A 22,822-nucleotide genomic window follows, 5' to 3' on the forward strand; every position below is an offset into this window, starting at 1 on the left:
AAATATTGAATCGAGATTTTCTGACCACTCTTACGAGCTTCTAGAAATTTCAGGATACAAAAAAATGACAAATGTATCTGTTCCTTCTGCAAAATGAAGCAAATAAAAAGGCATTGAAAAGGGTTCAGTACGTTGATTTCGTAAATAAAGGTTTACTATGCCGGTTCACATATACAACTCATGATATAATTGTCCTTAACTTTAAGAATCAATGATTAAAACATAGATACTTTTAATTAAACTAATCATAGTGCGTAATGATTGATCTACCGTTTGTCTGTAATGTTTTATTTAGTTTATTTAGGGATTTCGTTACTGTATATTATTTAAAACTTTCATTAATTTCTTTCATAGATACAAATATTTGATTAATTAATGTGGTTGTGTGTAATAAGAAAACTTATTAAAAGCGATATGTACAATGTAACTTCCAAAATTTTAAAGTTATATGATCATACTAAACGCGCGGAAATCACTATGTGATACGTGTAAACTCATCGAACCTAAATAAAACACAGGCACGTATTAGTTAAGGCTATCTAATCAATATTTTAATTAAATCTTTGAATATTTTAAATTTGCACTAATATCGATTTTGTCATCAGCAAATTGAAACATAACTACATTTATATCTTTTTTCAACAAACTGTAATAACCCGAGTTGTAGAAATCGAAGTGATCTAACTGATTTAACCAGCAAGCAACTCCCATAGATCTTCATAGAATACTTGTACCTTTCTCATAAAGATCAACTCAGTGTTTTATGTGTCATTGCCATGTAAACTCGAGGAAGTTTAAATTATGCATTGTTATTTATGATTATTCTGAATTTATTTTTTACTGGTGATTTTGATTATGTTTACGAAAGTCCCTTGTCTACTTGATTGCAGGATAGCGTGACACTATTTAAATTTGTCATAAATGCAGTTAGAACTATGAATAATAAATTTGTATAACGTGTTAATCGTACGGACATACTTCAAATATCATTTCATAAACCATTAAGTGCACACTCATAAAGATGTTTGCCTTTTAAATTTTAGCTTGCGAAATAACATTAATGACCATGGATTGTTTTGTGTTCTCTCTTAAGAAAATAAAAGTCTTTTGTTTATATCTTCCTGGTTAATGTAGAATGATGAAAGTCACTATTGAACTATAGAATAAATTGTTTCCTGTGGACAAAAATGTTATTGGGGTCATTTATTCTTCCTGGTCATTAAGTTCACTAAACTGTTCATACACTCGCTTAAAATGTGCCGTAGTTTAACATTTTATATAAGGATAATATATCTTATGAATATTGTTACAAATGCAGGTAAGTTCTCAACCTTCTGAATTCAATATTTTGATGTTTTAGTTTCTGTACAATTTGTTTTGTTTATTCTCACAAGTTTTTATTCAGCCATTATATTGTTTACTTATGTTTTGGTGGTTAACCTTTCTTTAATTTTTAGAAACCTTCAAATAATATAACTAATTTTATGTATCGATTATGGCAGAACATTCACATCACATTAAAATTCATATAAGCAATATTTGTCTACCTACAATAGCGAGGCTGATTTATATGATATATCATAAAAAGAATATATATAAATGCTTTATTTTCTAAACATTAAACAATAACTGATAAAGCTAATGACAGAATGCATAACATTTATTTACCTATCACAAAATTAAAAAAGTTTTGTTCACACTTATAAACTATATGTCATTTAGATGTTCATTATCATGATTATATAGATTTTTTATAGAATAGAATTATTAAAAATTCTTGTACAGCTTTTCTATCAGTCATGAAAGCCATTTTGATGATTTTCACCTATTTTGAAGATAATAAAGATGTCTTGATTACCAGAGGCAGATAAAGGCATTTTTAAAATTCAAATATTGATCGTACGATAATGGGGGTTCAAACCCCGGAACCGACCCCATCTGAATCCACCACTTATTACGCAAAAGTAGGCTATAAACGAAGAAGGAGAAGGACAGAGATATTTAGAGTGTTTAAGTAATGCATTTATGAGTAAACTGCAAATATTTCTGTGTACTTCCAGTCAATTCCGGGAGAAATTTTCAAATAAATGATGTGTTTGGCAATGATGATGCGTTGAGTCTGGATTAGGGGTTCAGAGAATGATCATTCAACTAAAAGAAAAGGGGGATGTTTTTTTTTTCCATAAATAATATTCTGAATTCTGGTTTTAAAATGGGTGAACAAATATTCTGTTCACTGAGAAAAAAAATCTGAATTCAAATTATTAAATTGATTGGTTTGAAAAACGAAAGCTAAAAACTAAAAACATTAAGTAAAAATGTTCGTGGTATGCGTAAAAAAGAAAAAATTATGTGTCGAACATAAAAACCATAACACCCTTCCCGCATGAAATTCAATGTTTGCTCCCTAATAAGGCTACTTTAAGTGCTTTTATATAGCAAAATAAATAATATTTCGAGATTAGACAAATAATTCGGTAAAAAAACATATAAATGATTGTTTTAAATATAAATGTAATTAAAAAAAAGTTTTTTCTTTAAAAATACATGGTTAAACGTAAGTTGTAAATACCTTGTTTAGTGAACAATGAACCACACAAGTTTTTTTATTGACAATCGACTGCATAGACAAAACCTATTGAAAAGAGGGACGAAAGATACCAAAGGGACAGTCTTAAACTACATGTAGGTGTAATACCACCATTGATTTTTCCCTATTAGTCTTTGTAAAATTGGCACTTTAAAAAATTGTACAGTATTTACCTTTATTTCAACCAAAGAAATACTTTGCATGCATTAAGTTTAATCCTTTCCAGTGCTACAGTGAAAATTTCACACTACATTTCATTGCATACAAGAAAGTAACCTGCACCGGAAGTAAACAACCAAATTTTTACACTGTTATTTACTGGTTACCTGCTTTGGTAACTATGTAACCTTAAATTTCCAAAATACTTCATTAGACCATCAAATAAAATAAGAATGATGCTTTCAGACACCCAACATACATGTTTATGACTCAGAAAAATTTAAGTGCATTTAAATGCAGGGTTAATTTTCTACAACTGTCAAATTCAGGGGAATATTTTTTTAGACCTACTTTCGTATGCAACCGGATGTGGCGTATCATGATTTGGTGGTATTACACCTAAAAACATTGAGTTTTATCAATTGGAACGTAATTGTGCTTAGTTTACGTGTGATTTAAAATAACACAACACTGAGTTTAAGTCAATGAAAACACGGCCTTCAAATGTTTGTGCTCCTTTGTTTTTCTAGTTCTATTTCTTTTTCAAAAACCAAAATTTATTACAAAAGAGATGATTTCGCTTCTTAATAGTGATTTTTCAATTTCTAAGAAGCAACATTCCAGTAGCGCCTTCGTACGGAGTAAATATCTCCCAATTGATACGATATTCCCGGGCTTGCATTTCCTATCATGATTTCCTTGATAGAGGATTGCTACTCACAAGGAAGGTATTAAACAAAGAGTTGCAAATGGTGAAGTTGAAATTATCCATCCGTAAATTTTACAGACGCCATCACTAGTTGGTTGACCGTTATGGATTAACCGTTTCACAGATGATATCGGACACGTTACCTATTTCGTTACTACAATACCTTTCCTTCTCCACGAATGTGAACTTCTTTTACATAAGAATAGAATATTAAAAAAAGAACCACAACTACAAACAAAAACAAATTTATCAATATTAAAGTCAATTAATAAACTTTGGAAGAGTAAGTATATTGTTTTGTACTACCATCATATTGTCAGCGATCAACACAGTTATCAGTCAAATAAGGTAGGTATCTAGAAGGTAAATAGATTTTTTTTCAAATAGGAAATTATCAGATTATGAACCGGTAGATTGATAGCCAATAAAAACAAACGAATCAGTTATAAATGAAATGAAGGATTGAGAAACATTTATATAACGTTTTATATCTCTGTAACGGGTAAAACAAATCTTAACTAACAAGCATTTCTCGAGAAAATTACAAGTGTTGAAAAAAAAGTATGCTATTTCATTAAAAATATATACACATATACGAATTTTGATTCGACCTTAATACTGTCAATGCTTCATACGAAAACAACTTTGAGTTGCTTGCTGATATGCGGATAAATGTGTAGGTATTCACCAGTGTTACAGTTTTTATAACTAGTTTGATCTGAGCGTCACTGATAAGTCTTATGTAGTTAAAACGCACGTCTGGCGTAAAGAAATATAATCCTGGTACTTTTGATAACTATTGATAACTTTGTGTTTGTCGACCATTTATCAAACTTATTATTCTAACAATTTCAATAGAAATAACAAAAATGAATTACAGTTCAAATAACTATTTTATACAAATATATCGTGCTTAGAAGGGATATTTGCCAAAAATACTGGTTGAGAGGTACAAATTTCCAGAGCCGTTAGGCGAGGGAAATTTGATTACCTCGAAACCGGTTTTTTTGGCAAATACCCCTTGTAAGCACGATATAATTGTTTAATTCCACCGAATGTTTCACCCCAGAAAATTTATTATAATCAGGTATCATATGAAATTTCGACTTGAATGTATGATTTTTGTATACACTGCTGCTGTGCTATTTGCGCAGTCAAATTGCATTGACCGTATAATCATTTCTTATCATTTTTTAATGTACAGTCACTGACTGTATATATATATATCTCTTTTTATGATAATCAGCTGGTTCACAGATGACTACTACACTTTGTTCATCAGTTTCTATGAAGCGTAAATACAAATGGATTCCAGTTTTATGTGACCGGTTGACAATTCGTTCCGTTTAGTTTTGATTCTGACGTCATTCCCGTACTTTTTACTTCATTCGCTCCAAATTCAATAAGGATGCTTTTTACTCTAAATATTTCATCTGGAACCATATATTTAGAATGGACATCAATTTGTCGTATTAGAATAGAAATAGTTCATTGAGTTATTTTTAGACATGGTATTCGCAACTGCCATGGTATTTGCTAGCAAATACCCCGGCACATGGAATTTCCTAATTGCAAATACCCCGGCGGAGAAAAGAAAATTTCAATATATAGAAATTGGTGAAAAATACCATGTTTCTCATCCAATCAAAATACAGCATTATTACATAAGGTGGAATTAGTTTTAAAATATCATTCACAATTTTCAGATGCCAAGTGTACGTTTCCGGCAGACTTGAGGGGTTCTTGGATAAGTGCAGACCGGGGAACACTAACCTTTGAAGCAAATAAACTTTCTGGTTATTCAATACAGCTGACTAGATCAATTGGTTCGGTCGATTTTATTTGTAAAACTCTATCGAAAAATCGGTATCATCTAAGGTATGTTAATTATCTATCAAAAACAAACGAACAAATGAATATTTCAGTGCATCAAAACAAAAAGATTTTAAAAGAACAAAGCCACAATGCTATCTTAGCAACAAAATATTTAAATATTCAACACTATTTAAAAGGATGCTTATTTATAATCGTATTGATACGTAAACTATGTTACATGATTTCACCAAAATAAATGATAGTTTATAAAGAAAGAAAAAAAGCTAAATTTGTAGTTAAAATCCTAATTACTCATAAATCTTTAATAATTTTTTTTTCAGCGGTAATATCACGTTTCAGATTTTTAGTGATAGTGGTTTTTTTAGGCCACACATATGTCTGCAGTTTTACAACTTGACCTCGGAAAAATATTACTACCACGTTGTCACAGGTTAGTCCGTGGGTATGTCAGTATGTGTGGGAAATAAACGAATTTAGCTTTTCATAATTTCATGATATGGGTATGTACGGACGACATCAATTTTCTAGCATTCGGTTTCATGAATAATCTGTTAACAGAATCAGGGTAGTCACTGCCTAATTAAAGTGACTATACTACAAATACTAGTCGCTAAACTTATGATAACTTACTAATACTGATATACATGCACGCATGCATTCAATGCTATCCGAATATAAACTTGTTACAGATAGTGGCCTATAATGTTAAATAAGAAGCAGACAGTATGCATTTGACTTATGAGATGAAATACCCCGTTTGTATCGATTGGATCAATTTTAGGCAAGGACACAGATAAACCTACTTTCTTACGATAAGATAATATATATGTAGGACTCTAAAGTGCGATGGTATACGCTAAAGTGCGATGCCGCGACACACTAAAGTGCGTTTTTCCGCGAATGCGTGTTTGTTCGCGAAAGTGTGAACTTTTGCATTATAACGCTTCAAGCCGTTCGAATATACAAATATTGACATGCCAGTAAACGAGAATATTTGTGGCTCTCGGTGAAGGTTTTTACAAGAAGAAAAAAAAGAGATACAAATCAGACAAAACATTTTTAGTAGGTAATATAGAAGACTGTATGCGGAGGATTTTTTGTCAACAAAATCACCCACAGTACAAAACCTTTGAACTCGCTGTGTCGGTGCGGAAGCACGATTTTCTGTCAGAATAGTGGATAAGAGGACTTCTCATCAACATAGAAATCTAACGACAGGAAGGGGAAGGTGCAAACCGTAAAAGAGGGCGAAAAAGTCCAAATATACCAGGTGTTAAAGTATTTCAATGAGTCCAAATTTAATTTAGTAACTCCTTCTATGTTTTTCATCGAACTTGCTTGAAATAAAAGCTACTTTTTAACTTTTTAATTGAGTTATTCTATAACCTGAATATGTTTTGTACAATGTGTATTGTCATGTCTGTTAACGAGATGGATATTCGTCCACAAGATAGTGACCTACCAAGAAGTTGTGAAGTATCATCATATGATTGCTGATGAGACAAGTCTCGATATAAGACTGGAAGCTATAGTTTATGGTTTGGCTAACCCAGCAGATAAATAGTAGTTTTATGACTAAACGTTATCAGAACGACCATTGCAAAACAATTGATACGAGAAAAATAACGGACTGATTTATACAGAAAAAAAATCATTAAACAACCAAAAAAAACAAATATGAAGATGTCATTTAAACATTTTTTCACGAAACACAAAATGTTGCTGATGTGCGCACTTAATAATTTATGACCCAAGGCGTGGAATATCGGCTCAAGTCGAATATCTAGTTATATAAACCACACAATAACTCGTGTGCAACTATTGAAAAGAAAAAAAACAACGGCATCATTTATAAACAATATACAAAAACTAATATTAACACAGCAAAAAACAGAAGACATTGTATGAACACCATTCCCCGTTTCACCATCGCACTTTAGCGTGTAAACTAACGTCCTTTAGCGTGTCATATACCATCGCACATCTGATCGCATTTAGAAAACAAACAACCATCGCACTTTAGCGTAGACCATCGCACTTTTACGTGACCATCGTACCTAAGAGTACCATCGCACTTTAGAGTGCTACATAGATTTTATATACATGTGTGTAGTTCAAACTCGCAAGCTCATAATCATGATAATATAAGTTTCTATTGTTTCGTAGTTCTCCTTTTAAATTGATGTGTTTTTCTCAGTTTTAGTTTGACACCCGGATTTGATTTTCTCTCAATCGATTTATGAATTTCGAACAGCGGCATAGTACTGCTGCCATTAATTAAAGTGGTTAAACTATATAGACCTTCGATCACCGGTAACTTGCTTCATACACATATACCAATTATAGATATGATAACAAGAAACAGTGAACATATACTTTATATGTACTAGTGAAAATATATGTATAAACTTGAAAATAATCTCATGTGTTTTTTTTATTCCAGTTACAGAACCTACGATCAATGACAGAATTTACATAAATCAAAGTGAAAACTTAGTTAATCACAGCGATGTGTGTAATAGACAAACCCCGTTTGAAGTAGGAACATTTATTATGCTAATAAAGAGTGGTATGTTTTAGAAAATACTATTAACCAATATTATATCGACGCTAAAATATTGAAAATTCTTAACAGATTTTGGATGTTCCTTTTGTTATACGTAAGTTCATGATAATGTGTTTGACATAGTTGTTTGCAAGGTCAACCATGAATTAAATTTAACACTATTTAATGATACAACCGAAAACGTACATGTATAGTCGCATTTTTCAACAAAAACAGAAAACATTTATACAATAAAACAGAAGACAGTATCAAACAGATAAGACAAACCCGTGTATGTTGCATAACCTTTAGATTAAATGTGGAGTTTTTGTCTTCAGTTTCAACACTTGTCTATAATGTTTCTAAATAGATATTCAATGAAATTTTAGAAATAGCATTATGAAATTTTCAACTATTATGTCTGTGAGTTTTGTTTACACATCGATGTCAATATAATGGAATTTGATGCAACTGTCATGCAAGTGAAAGGTATTTCTACCTATAAAACTAGGTAAAACCCACATTTTTCGCCATAGGAAAATGCATGAACCTAGTCAGGAATATGACACTTTTTATCAATTCGTTTGATGTGTTTCGGGGTTTGATTAAGGTAGATCACAAGTATATATATTTTTTGGGACATATTTTTTTTTTAATTTTCCAAAAAGAAAATTTTTCTATGCTCTTTCAAAAATTTAATAAAAAATATGGGTCACCGCGCAGTTTTTCAAGCAATGAGTCGTTAAAAATTGTCAAAATTTGGTTAGTTTGTTCATGAAAAAACTCATATGTGTGTATAAAAAAAATCTATGAGATAGAATTTTGAAATAAGCTGTGAGAAGAAAGGTTTCATAATATATTTTAAAAAAATAAAAAGAAACATGGTGTCACCGAACTTGTTTTCTTGCTATAAAAATAAAAAAATTCCCTATAAGTCCAGTATAAATTTTGTACCAAAAGAGTTATCTCCCCTTAAATGGCTCATTTGAAAAAATTTATTTTAAAACCAAAAAAATTATATTTGTTAAAATATTTTGTATAATACGATTAATTAACAGGTTTTTCTTCAAATAGAAAAAGCAGTCTTACTATTGAATTGCAAATCTGTCTCTAGATTGGCAGATTTAGGCAAATAACTAGTCCGATTTTGTACTGTGATTATACAATCCAAGATGGCGGTATACCATCAATCTACTTTAAGGACTTTCTGTTTTGATTTTTCTTCGGAGTACAGCACTTTTTTGAGATTTTACTGTTTTCCTAAACTTACAAGATATAATCAAAATATTTAAAAGTAACAACAAGTGATTGTTTTTCTTTTAATTCAATTTAAAATCCCCTTTCTGTAATTATTGAAAATTCATACATGTCTTATAGGGAATAGATAGACAGCAACCTAACCATGTTAACATTACTTTCTAACAAAACCAAACAAAATTAATTATGAGGAATTCAACTTATCGTCACCCGTAGAACATGGTCAAAACCGTACAAATATATGAGAAGCTGTGATGATAAATCATGCGACGACGAGACCAACAGTCTTCTGCAACCACCAACAATTAGTAGTAAAAAAACTAAAAAAAAATGCAAATGTCTCTTGGAACAAGTATACGTATTGTCTAGTGTGAACAGTTTTACTAAATGATACTATTTTCAGCATACACCTATTTTATTTGACCTTATGAATCCCAAAATAACAAAATACCTCTTCGCATTTATTCAATTACGACATTACAACTGTCACAATTTTACTTTTATTTACAGGAGCATCGGATACTAATCTAGCAGTTGAATGTCCTAACGATATTTCAAGAAACTTTAATAATGTAAAATTTAGTGCGTTTGATGGAACTAATAGCTGCTTAGGGAAATTAGAAATGTTATCTGACAAACTGAAGATGAACTATACATATTACTCATGTGATAACTATCTAAAGTTTTCAGGTGCGTGTTTTTCTTATGCCTATTATGGAATTATCAGTTAACTATGATAATGTAAATGAAACGATAGAAAAACAAATAGAGAACTCTAAATATCGTTGAAAACATATACTGTGTATGTTTTAATAATCGTTTGATACCAATTTTCGTTGATTTCGGTGAAAGTGGAATCACGAATTTGATTGTTCAACAAGGTTGTTTTTTTCCTAAATAATGAATAAACCACGAAATTATATATCCACAATGTCCACAAACCACGAAAATTGATACCCGCGAAATAAATAAATCCATAGAATGTCTTGAACATGTTGAATATGAATAAAACTATAAATATGACAAAGTTACGAGTCTCTTCAAAGATTCGAATCGTTATCGAATTTCATTTTACTTTTTCTTTATCATTGTCATTGAATTATAGACCTGCATTAAGCAAACTGCTAATATATAACTGACGGACATATCGTAATAAAATTATACTTTTTCTTTATTCAATCTTAGTCGATGGATTCTGGCGTTGTTTACATAACATTAACTCTGGCAGTACGACATACCTTGCCACATTGAATATGGATAGATCCCTTGTTAGAGGTCAAACATACAGAATGGTTTGCTATGTAAGTTGATTTTGACTGAATTTTCGGTTCTCCTCCAGCACAATTTGCGAGTATGGTCCTGAGAAACGATGCTACTCCGTTTGAATGGAACGATAAATGACTGACCCGTGTTAAGTGACGTAAACACGTAAACGTAACCCTTGGTGATTTCGAAAAGTAGCAATCTAATGCTGATACAAGGCATAACTGGCACCAGAAAAGTGAAAGGGATTAAGTTGTTATAACGTGTCTGCCAATCAACCATAAAGGAATATGTTTAAACTTACGTCATAACTTTTGTAAGACTTTTTACTATCGCAATTGAAAATTCACAAACACACAGTCACCGAGGTTATAAACTTTAGAATATGATTATCGTTTTCAGGTTTAGATTCGGATAACAATCAATCATATTACATGTATTAATACTGAACTACAACTATTTTTTTTCTTAAACTAGCAAGAATATATTCTACAAACCTGACTACTTACTAAGTCAAAAGAGTGTTAAAAATTCGATCGCTTTGTGTTTTTATCCATTTGCTTTCCTTAAGATTTAAATATACTTTTTTAATCTCTTCATGTTATTTTATTTGGGATTTCGAGAAATTTAAAAAAAATGTCAAGGATACCCTGAGGGCTGCATAAGTTGGCTTAACCCTCTCTTTTACTAATATATAATATATAAGTTTCGAACTGAATAATCTTAAAAGGTACACTTATATATGTTTGATATGGAGTAGAAAAATAAATACACTTGTTTTTTTCAAAACATGTATTTCAGTTCAGAGCACTCATACCCTTTGTGAATGTGTAAATAGATAACATTACTCAAAGCTTGATTCTTTTCTTTTGGATTAATATATAGTGTCTTACAACAATAGTTTACAAGTCATTCTGTTTTTGTCTGTAGTAATGTTTGGAAATGGTAAAATGAGTCTGACCCTTGCAGTTATCATATACATGTCTATTAGTAAACGAAGGCATATATAAGATGTCTTAAATTTGTGATAAATAATATAGTCATCATTTTGTCGACAAAACCACTGAAAATCATAATTACGTCTCTTCTGTTTTTCGTGTGAGAAAAACTACCTTCATAACTTGTATCTAGCAATCGTTCCAATAAATATCAGTCAACTGTGTCTGTTGAGAGACAAATAATCGGGGGAATATATCCTGTCTCTACTTAACTTGCATCATAATGATCATAAGCAACTAGTGTATTAATCAAAACATAATGTGTTATCACACTCTACCAACAGAGATAGACACAAAGAGAAAAGTTGATCAATCGGACCTAGTTGATCTAAACTTACATGATCTTTCCTTTTTTAGATACCTTATTCCCACCCTTAAGCTCTACTTTTATTGCAAGTTGTACATACTATACTATTTATGTATAAGTAAGTGTATAATAAATATTTGTTCCATATTTAAGGAAAAGTCGGTGTAATGTTCATATAGATATGAAGGTTACAAAACTCCATGTACTAGCATAGTAAGATTAAAATGAATGACTCATGACATTTTCGCTTGCTGCAGTCTTCAGAGTGTGACTTAATGACGTATTGTGAACTCGTATTTGTTTATTCAAAAAAGAACTTCAAAACATCTCATTTACAAGAGTACTATGTAAATAATACTGTTTGAGAACAAAACGTTATTATATTGATTTCTTTTACAAAAAGTATTATAAACACTAGAAGGTTACTTACTTTATTTCATTATACTTTTAAAATAATTTCAGACATTACAACGGCAAGACAGAATCTTAAAGGCAACAATATATCCTGGATCATGTCGACCCGATCAAACTGCGACATATGTTGTTTCACCTGGTGTTCACGCGGAAATGTATGACATTTCAGGTAAGTACAGGGTATGTGGTTAGCAGGTAAACTTATTCCCATAGGTTAAGTTCCGTATAATGTTCACTCGCATGTTTCAAGTTTTCAAATGAATTCTTTTTAACGTATTAGAAAAACGCACTTAGAGCTCTGTATTTGTCCAATCTGTCCGTTTGTAAACAACAAATTAGTTATCATTTCATCAAGATTAAGATTCTGTTTGACCGTATGCGTGTGTGATCCCTTTATTTATTTTATTCAGCTTGAACTATGATCTCTCTATATATGGGTAATGCCGACTAATATGTTTACATTTTCTGTCGTCCTATGAAATGCGTGCTTAACATGTTTTCCCTATCCTACAAAAAAATTTGCTGTTCGGTTTCTATACCAATACACTACTGCCCTATAGAGTGTCAATGGCATTTTGCATATCACTAATTTAAGTCCCTTTTGTGTATATTGATATGAATATAAAGTAAACCTGAAAATAATACTACTTTGTGTCATTCATTTCTTCAGATCATGAACTTGGATCTGTTAAAACTTATGAAGGTAAGTTGCCTGCGATTTCTTCCAACACATTGAATAGTTGAGAATTTCAAAGATATGACATACTGATCAGAATGTCTTACATGAAAAAGATAAGGAATGGCAAATGCAACAGCCCTCCCTGTTCATTGACGGATATTATAAAAAGTTACAACAAATTTGACACGAATATTTAATCAGACAACAAATTATTCCTTGGGTTACACGGTATAGGCGTTGTTGCAATTGATAGAATTGTTAAATATAATAATGCGAAATGAAAACATTTCAAATATCAATTGGTTTAGATTTGTGTTTTGAATCATTTGTGAGTATGTGAACGATGTGTTATCCATAAAGACCTGTGAAGTTGTCTTATACAGTTAACCTGGCAACAAGTCTATATTACCTAATTAGGTAATAATATGCATGCCCGATTCCAGATAGAAAATTACACAGTAGACATTTGTAATGAACTTGGGCCTGTGCAGTTCTTGCTTATCTTGCTGAGCAATAAAAATCTGCATCATTTTTTTTATATTTGGTTCTGTAGTTTGATAAAAAGACATAAACAGAAAAACCAGTAATATGTACGATATTATCTTTTCTTTTACATGAATATTTATGTGTCCTTTAAATAAAAGAAAGTGTCTCCAATGAGCATAATGACTTTCAACTTCGAGTAAAGATAATGTTCGTGGTTAAAATCTGTAAACACTCCCGTTGGAGGATTATATTCAAAACAGAAAAATAGCTACACCACTGGTGTCATCAGGTAAATAATACCATGCATATAGCTCATTCAGTATAACGAAAAAAACCAAAGCCAAGTAAAAAATGCAAAACAATGACAATATCGAGCAGCCAAACAGTAGTACCTATACATAAGAAAGGTGTAATCAGAACAATGAAACTATAACAATCTAATATGGATTAAACAAAGTTCCGACGATCAAGTCTAGCTCTGTATAGAGGTTTAACAGAATCTTGAATGCAACCAATATTATAAGCGACGGAAAAAAATATTATTCAAACACCATTGAAATATGCATCTTTCTTTCTCTTTCATTTCTTTCTATGTAAGCATTTATTCTAGTACGTGTATAATAATCTAATTTGAAACAATAAAGGTGGAAACACGATATTTTCACAGGAGTTGCTGTAGGAATATCTGTAGCCGTTATTGTATTGGTATGCATCATCGCAGTTACTGTGTTCATCCGGAGAAGGTATGATCATACATATGATAATTTGATGAGTAGTTTTGTTTTCATTTTATACATTCCCTTTATCAGGATTAATTCAAATTTAAGTTTTAAGAAAATATAATATAATTTGAAAAAAAAGTGAAATAAAAAAATCGAGGGTAAAAACGGGAAGTCCATTATCAAATCCTAAAACACGACCTTATAACAACTGACATATTCTCGACTTTGTACAGACATCATCTTATGCAAAAAATGGTGGATTAAACCTGGCTTTATAGGCAGGTAAAAAAGTAAACAAATTGTGTATGATTTTAAAACACCCCCTAGAATGAAGGTTTGATTTCAATTGACTTTTATGAGCAACTAAAATGTTCAATTACAAACACGTTTTGCAGTGTCTTAATATTTACGACTTTCAGTCTAATCCTCCTGATTGCACCTGTACTAGTTTCAAATTCATATTATTCCTGTTGCTATGTTATTATAACCTCAACATTATCAAAAGCACTTCCCTGCGAAATGTGTAATCCAAAGGTTCGAAATATCGTGAGCCTTAATCGATAAATTGGAACTACAACTTCAGAATACTGCTGGATTCAGTCGACTATTATGCCACGTAATGATATAAACGGGGGATTCTCTTTCCGAATGCATTAAGCCCAAACAGCATTGTTTAGTGTGTAAATTTCACCACATCAACTACTTGATAAATGGATTAGGTATTGACAATTTACTGGGAAACTCAAAATATACCCTCACGACACATACATAGAGGAAATCCTGGATAATCATAAGTCTGTTTTATATTCCTTTCGAATTTCTACCGAAGATGAAACACTGGAACTTCCATCACTGAATTGGATACCTATACTACATAAGTGTCCTTACAAACAACAGTAATCACCTGGGTCTACCAAGTGCTTTACGAATCTTCTTTCTAAATTATCAACATATGTTTTACCTGCAATCATAGCCTGCCTTCAAAGTTATTGTGAAACTGCTTATTATAAAGTTGGCGTGAGTCAGATGCGAATACTAAAGATCTTTTAGAGTACATACAATCTAAGACCCTCACACCATGCAAAAGTGTTAAAATATCTGACTTTTCTACACTCGACACAAGTATTCCCAATTCAAAACTAAGAGACAAATTGGAAAAGTTGTTATTGACTTGTTTTATAGAAAAGAACAACGACCGTAGATGCAAGTATCTTGTCTTGATGAAGGAATTATCGTACTTTGTAAAGAATCACTCTCAAATAAAAAAAACTCACTGTAATTACTATAATCAAGGTGCTTGATTTCTTGATTAAAAACATTTGAAACGTTTGTCACGTTTAAAGGACGACGTGTTTTTCAACAGACTGTCGGCATTCCAATGGAAACCAATTGTGCCGTTCTTCCTACCGACTTGTTTCATTGTCATGATGAGGCCGACTACATACGGGAGCTTCTAAGAAGAATAAAAAGTTATCAATATCCTTTAACTTTACTCTCCTCTATATAGATTATTTTATCTTACTTAGTAATTAATAGTTGATGACTTTGTTAAACGCATCTCGTTAAAGAATTAAAAATTTGGTGACAACGTTGGAGGCATCTATTTCATAGAACTTTAGATAAAGGATACAACAGATACAGTGAATTTAGTCTTATATTTCGACTTACATCTAGCAACTGACAATGAGGATCAGCGGAAAACCAAAAAAATAAGACAAAAGAGATGATTTCAGATTCCAAATTGTGAACTTTCATTTTCACCGTGTTGCTTAGTCTGAAGTTATCTATGTTGTGTCTTGTGAAGTATTATTTATAAAAAAGAAGATGTGGTATGATTGCCAATGAAACAACTCTTCACAGGAGACCAAAATGACACAGAAATTAACGAATATAGATCACCGTGAGGCCTTCAACAATGAGCAAAGCCCATACCGCATAGTCAGCTGTGAAAGGCCACGACATGACAAATGTAAAACAATTCAGTTCAAACAACTAAATTGCACATTTACTGAAGCGATCGAAATGTGTTCTAAATTTAGAGTCTCTACTTATATGTGTATGATCCCTCTTAAAAAGAGCGTTAGCTTGATCAAGCGAACGAAAAATGTCAGATTCTTCAAAATTTATAAAAAAGAAAACAACTTTAACTTAAATGAAACAGTCTGACAAATATTCTCATTTACAGATACATACGTAAAACTACAGTTGATAACGCTCTAGATCAACAAGGTATAGCACCCTCGGAGTATACAATAGATGACAAGATATTGTACAGCCAGGTGTCAAAAAGCATAAAACATAATGCATCTGAAGATACTCAATCACCGTATTTCCTATCCGAGAAAGAATTATATGATCACACCAATGAAAGGAGACATGTTGTTACAAATACGGACGTATATAGCCATGCAGTTGATACAGTGTATGATTCATCCGAACAACACACGAGACAAGATCGAAGAGAAGAAATCTATGATCATGTTTTTGGTCAGAAAATTGAAGACTGATACGACTAAACTACAACACATAACTGGATTTATTACAGCCTCAGGATTGTAAGAATCTCAAAAATGTACTGTACAGAAAAATCAATCCTGTAAATATGTATCCCATATGTATGTATTTTGTTTCGATCGACTGTAGGAACGTGTATGCCAGTTGCATGATTTGTATTTGCTGGTTTGTTCGTGGATTTTAGGTAACGAAATTTACAAATCTATTTTTTTGGTTTTTAAAAAAAGAATGTATTCAATGAATAAAAATTCGAAAATGTGAAAATGTACTTGCTTGTTTTAACAGCCTGACATTGAACATAAATGTTCAACATTTTTGTAAATGCTTCGAATAATTACAGACAAGGTATGTGATCATTTTTAATAAAGAGAGACCCCGGTTCATTGAGACAGATAAAATGCCTTTGCTCAAATTAAATTGTCATTGTCTCTTACAGTAGTATCATCATCAACAGTTTAATTTTTTAGGTCACAATTTTCTTGACATCCCTTGACATACTTGACTCAACTGAAATGCAAAATACATGCAACTTAATAATAGAGTCAATTCAATCATATAGTAACATGAAGTAAGAAAACTCCAAGGTAACTTATAAAGGCGACATTAGATTTTTGATATTCAAATCTTGCAAATCGATTAAGAGGAGACACATCAAACCATAACTGACATCAACTCCAAACGAGAAACGAAGCAAGACGCGTCAACATGGTATATATCTCTTGATGCGTATACGTTACCAGCATTGATGAATTCTTGTTATTCTTTGGAAACACTTCTTTGACAATTTTAAAATGAAACTCAACTGATCTATTAATCGTTAGTCTTACCCACTTATCGCTAAACTGAACCAATATAAATCTAAGTTGCTAGTAGATAAATGATATAGTGTATGATTCACAATTCATCAAACAAATAGTTAAAAGCATTGATGACTCAAAATTCTTAAAAGTTGTGCCAAAATACGACTACGGTTATCTATGCCTGGAATACGAAAATCCTAAATATTTCGAATAGTTATTACTTTTTTAAAAAGAAAATTTATAAAATTAAAAATATAATTGCTATTCATGTCAACCGAAATATTGACTACTAGGCTTGTGATACCCTCGTCCACTAGTAGTTCTAAATGTACCAGGCTTATCATTTAATACGCCATACGCGCAATTCGTCTACATCCGACTCATCAGTGACGCTCAGATCAAAATAGTTATAAAGCAAAACAAATACAAAGTTCAAATACGACTTAGGTTTTTTTTTTTTTATCTATGCCTGGAATAAGAAAATTCTTAGTAATTTTTAAAAATTCATACTTTTTTACATCATCATGATCATGTTGTACATGATTCGTAAACAAAAAATCATCTTATATGTCGTTAATTTTACTTATTTATCGACCAGCAGTGTATGAGTCAATACAATAAACGAAACAATCTTGGAGGTATTGGTGGTTGGAGGGATCGATAAAAATATTTAAATTCAATCGTTGTTGTTCCTTGTATTTCGAATTTAAGTTAACATTCATTTGGAATTGAGTATACAAGTATCATCATTTGGAACAATAATAACCTTTAGTGGGGCAGTCTTTCGATTGTTGAATTACAATGTTTTATCTGGAATATTTATTCACAGTGAGTTTTAGAAATCGCAGTTTATTTGTCTTTGTTTCACAACAATTAGCAAGGACAAAAACTAACTCACTAGTTAAACACAAATACTGAATAAAATGAACTTTTCTTGTGTCGTTTGAGTTTTAAATCAAAACAACAGAAAGAAAGGTAACCGTTGTTCTTGATGATAAAAATATACAATTAATCAAAGGATAAGTATCTTTCTTGTTTGTTAGCAAAGAAATGAATGATTTATCTTACTCAGATTTCAGTTTTCACAATTGCTCAAATTTACTCTTTTACGAAAATTGAATGTCGCTGTGTGTGGTTTGTTTTAATTTCAGGGTGTCTCATCTATGATTTTAAAGTTTCTTTTAAGATTAATATCTATAGTCGTTCTATATAAGAATTGAACAGTGGACAACTTCTACGATGTCTAATAGCTGTGTCGGATGTTCTGACTGATAAAGCTAAGGTTTAATATGCAATCTTGAACACAAAACATGTCTTTATCCGACGGATTCACTTATCAGTCAGTATCGTAACAAAATAAATTTAAAAATTTTGACGGATCAAATTTAAAATTTTGTCGTTAATGGTTGGTAACTTTATCATGAATCGCGACATGGCAAACAGTATAATCACAAATATACTGAACTCCGAGGAAAATTCAAAACGAAAAGACCCTAATCATATGGCAATATCAAATGATAAAACACACCAAACGAATTGACAACCACTGTCAAAATCCTGAATTGGTTCAGGCATTTTCAAATGTAGAAAATGGTTATTGAACCTGGTTTTATCGCACTTAACCTCTTACTGGTCCGATAGTCGCATCTTTTTCCATTATGTTGACAATGATACATGAACAAAATGTCACAAATAGGGGTACAAAAACAATATGGACCCCACTAACAACTAGGGATGATTTCAGGTGCTACATAAGGGGAAGCAGATCCTGCTCATAATGTGGCACTCGTCGTGTTACTCATGCTGTTGCAAAGCCGGTATATAGTCTTATTCGGTAGGTTGCATTCGTGAAAAGGAAAGGGGATTGATAATTACGATATATGGGGCCTAATAGGTCCGACATATTCGATATCATCTGTATATGTATTTGTATAAGTGGTTGTTTTCTTGACATTTCCATACAACTGTATACTGCAATAGGCATTTATTTTTTTAAATACATTAGAAGAAGTCCAATAATATTAGACGCTGCAGGTTCGTATCATTTACATTCAACGTTTATTTACCGGATATTTTTTTACTATCAATGTTGAACCGCAATGTCTAATAACAACCATCCATGTTCTCGTAGTGGAATTTGTGTGGGAACTTTGAACGACAATTTGACAATGTTTTCGACAGTTTTAAGTTTACTTAATATGTAATTATCCTTACAAATGAACATCTCAAATAATTAATGAAATGTCTTATCTTATCATATGATGGATTTATATCCTTTTTATAACCAATTTTCCAACTGTCCTCCCCCTCATTTCAAATTGTCAAGCGGGTCAAGTACGAGAAGTTCCGCAGGTCTTTCCAAATGTTAATCAGTTATGCATATTTTAGAATATTCATTTGAAAACGAATTTTGTTTTGACTTTCAGATGATCATGATGATAATAAATGATGTATTATGTATTATGGTCTGTGAGTCCATTCGTCCGTTCGTTCGTTCGTGCGTCCGTATGGCTCACTTCAGTTTAAAGTATTCGGTCAATGTAGTTTTTGATGATATTGGAGTCCAATCAACTGGAAACTTAGTACACATGTTCCCTATGATATGATCTTTCTAATTGTAATGCCAAATTAGAGTTTTTGTTCAAATTTTAACGTCCACTGAACATAGAAAATGATAGTGCGACAGGGGGGTCAGTGTACTACGGACACACTCGTGTTTAACTTATCTTCATCAGGAATGCTTGGAGCCGAATATTTGAAAGCCAAAATGTTAAAAAAAAACGAAACAGATGAAGACTTTTGAAACCAAATAGGACACAATTAAAATAACCAATCTACCTCAGGTCAATTTTCCCTGAAGGAATTTAAACCTTAGTTTCAATTTATTTCAAAATGTACGAACGGACAATTTTCGAAAGATTTATTATAAATCACGTCAGTTCCAAAGTACTTTTATTCAAACCTTGTGTCCCATAGTTTCGTTTAGTTTACTAATGTTGCGGAAAGGTTATGGTACCTGATAAGGATAATGCCAAGGTTATATAAAAACTAAACTTAAACACCAGGTGAAATTGCATCATCAAATCAATATTATTTCTCGCCCATATATAATATGCATAATTATCTATGTTTTTAAAGTCATATTAGTAATTAGAATATACACAGTTTTCTTCAAAGCAAAACTAATAGAAATATTTACCGACTTTTTCAAATATCTAAGAATATGAAAATAAACTTTATACGTTTTAAATGATGAGTTCAAGAGATCTTACTTTGATTTTCTAATTCGAAGGAAATATACTATTACCAAAATAGAAGATTGTGTCCTAGGGATAATATTGAGATGTTTGGATTGCTTAGGGACTTATTCTCATTTCAAAATACTGTTACAAGAAATGGAGAATTGTGTCTTAGGAATTGTGTTGAGATATTTTGATTGGTTGAGGACTCGTTTTTTTTAAACATTTGATATAAATCGTGTCAATTCCAGAGCTCTGACTACTGACCCTCGTGATCAATAGTCCACCACCAGAGGTACCGAACAAGTTTTGTAGAATCAAAGTATAAATTGCATGCGTCATCAGCGCTTTAAGTATTTATATCTACAGTTAATAAACTCATCATAGATATCAGGACTATAGGGACTTCCGGTGACAGCCATGTTGTGAGACGTGCGGAAAAATTGCTCCTGGTAAATTGTTTGTATCTGCCTTATATTTAACATTTCAGTTAAACAGAGTAATACACAGAGCGTAATATTCATATAGGATTTCCTTTTTACACTGAGCAAGGTGACTTTCATTCAATTATCTTCTTAACTAACCAGTAATTAATCGGCGATTCCCGCCTCTACCTGTTAAACAATAACAATGGCTGATTACGAGTGCAAAGATTTTGCCGACATTGAGAATTGTTTCCAGAAACTACATGTCTACATCAATACTGAGGTGGAAAAAAGAACAGATCGACGAGAGGGTTAAAGTTCTTGAAAACCAGGCCGAGTTTGCCAATGGTGAGATTCACGATATCCACAACTCTAAAATTCCCAACTTGGAGTCACTAATTGCCGAGGAGGCTAATGAGCGTCTGAAATTGGAGGTATGGGGCAGAAATTGGAATTTGTTTATCCATGGGATTGAGGGGAAAGTCGGTGAATCCCCTAAGATCACTGAAAACATCGTCCGAATATGGTTGCATAATGATAAAAAGGGGCTTGGGTTCACTGCTCCGCAGGTGAAAGGTATGCTATTCACAGCAGTACATAGATTGCCGAATGGTCCCGAAAAAAACCGCAATATAATCCTTAGGTTATCAAACTTAATAGATAGGGATGATATCCTTAGTGCTGCCACAAAACTGCCTAGGGGGTGCGGATATAGTGTGGTACCGGACCTCCCACCCTCACTTGCAGTTCGTCGCGGTGAACTCCTGGCAGAGAGTAGCAAGATGTCCAATGAGGAAAAAAGAAAATTCAGACTTGTATACTTGAAAGAGATCCACATTTCGTCCAGCTCGTAAAGAAAAGATCATAAACATTACGCGTCTAGTATAGAGATCGTTTTGAAAATCGAATAATTGTCGTTTTTTTATTGGAACATTGTAATAAAATGATGCAACTTTTTCTGTTTTTTTTTCACCTTTAGTTACTTTTTTTGTTAGTTTGTTTATATTTTTATTCAAAATGTACCTTTTCTCTTTATTTAGTTTTTTACTGCGCCAGACAAAATTTTATGTAACACTATTTGTATTAATCGTGAGATCTCCTCTCAGTATTTACTTTTCTTAACGTAAATAGTGGGTGTGGCATAGTTGTACATTTCACATTCCTGTAGGCGGAGTCTTGTGTCATTTGGACATTCGGAATCTCTCTAGCATAGTCTTGTTCTGCTACAATCATACAACACAATGGAAGCCTCCATGGATAAACACATGTTATTATTTAATCTTAAGTCTCGTCACATAAGTGCTGTGTAGTGGTAAAAACAATAATATCAGGGTTTACACTTCCACATAAGTCCTATACATGCATCTTTTGATTTAATTATTTTTGCAAATTTCAGATCCCGAATTCATGCAATATTAAAGTGTAAATTATATTTATATGATTTGTTCAATATTTACTAAAATGAACAGAATTTTTTTTTTTAGATACAATCAGATTACAGATAAAACTTAATCTAGGTAACAAGTTATTGTCTCCGTTAATTCATTCATTATGCTTCCAATTTTTGAGTGAGCTGCAAACCATAATATATAGTTAAGTTACTAGAAACATTTATAACTTTCTCAAAATCAACTCCTACATTGAATGGCAGCTTAGACCAATGTTGAGCATGCTGCCTGCTTTTGGTGCTTAAATGCAGTATTTATCTTTTGTTTTCATGTTGACAAAATGCTGAGCTGTTTACTGCATTCTGCTTTTGCTACTTTAGTTTAAGCTTTGTTTTTGTGATAGTATGTTGCGTGATATGCTTATTTGCTTGCTGCATGCTATGCTTATGATTTATTTAACTGTTTGTTACTCCTGCATGACGAGTAGTAGT

The 22,822-nt window shown here is 32.0% G+C and overlaps 1 protein-coding gene and 1 long non-coding RNA gene across 2 annotated transcripts; both read left to right on the top strand.

Moving 5' to 3' along the window:
* The first annotated feature begins 1,230 nt into the window (after window positions 1–1,230).
* On the top strand, window positions 1,231–5,703 carry LOC134726883 (uncharacterized). The gene is made up of 3 exons (XR_010108661.1): window positions 1,231–1,318; window positions 5,165–5,336; window positions 5,615–5,703. It is a non-coding gene; the product is annotated as an uncharacterized LOC134726883 (long non-coding RNA).
* Window positions 5,704–6,725: 1,022 nt separating this feature from the next.
* LOC134726235 (uncharacterized) lies at window positions 6,726–16,657 on the top strand. The gene is made up of 8 exons (XM_063590637.1): window positions 6,726–6,765; window positions 7,738–7,863; window positions 9,607–9,786; window positions 10,282–10,397; window positions 12,127–12,247; window positions 12,749–12,781; window positions 13,911–13,986; window positions 16,151–16,657. The coding sequence occupies exons 1-8, from the start codon at window positions 6,726–6,728 to the stop codon at window positions 16,470–16,472; spliced, it is 1,014 nt and encodes a 337-aa protein (XP_063446707.1). The 3' UTR covers window positions 16,473–16,657.
* The last annotated feature ends 6,165 nt before the right edge of the window (window positions 16,658–22,822 follow it).

Source organism: Mytilus trossulus, chromosome 7 (assembly GCF_036588685.1).
Source record: "Mytilus trossulus isolate FHL-02 chromosome 7, PNRI_Mtr1.1.1.hap1, whole genome shotgun sequence".
Classification (NCBI taxonomy): Eukaryota; Metazoa; Mollusca; class Bivalvia; order Mytilida; family Mytilidae; genus Mytilus; species Mytilus trossulus.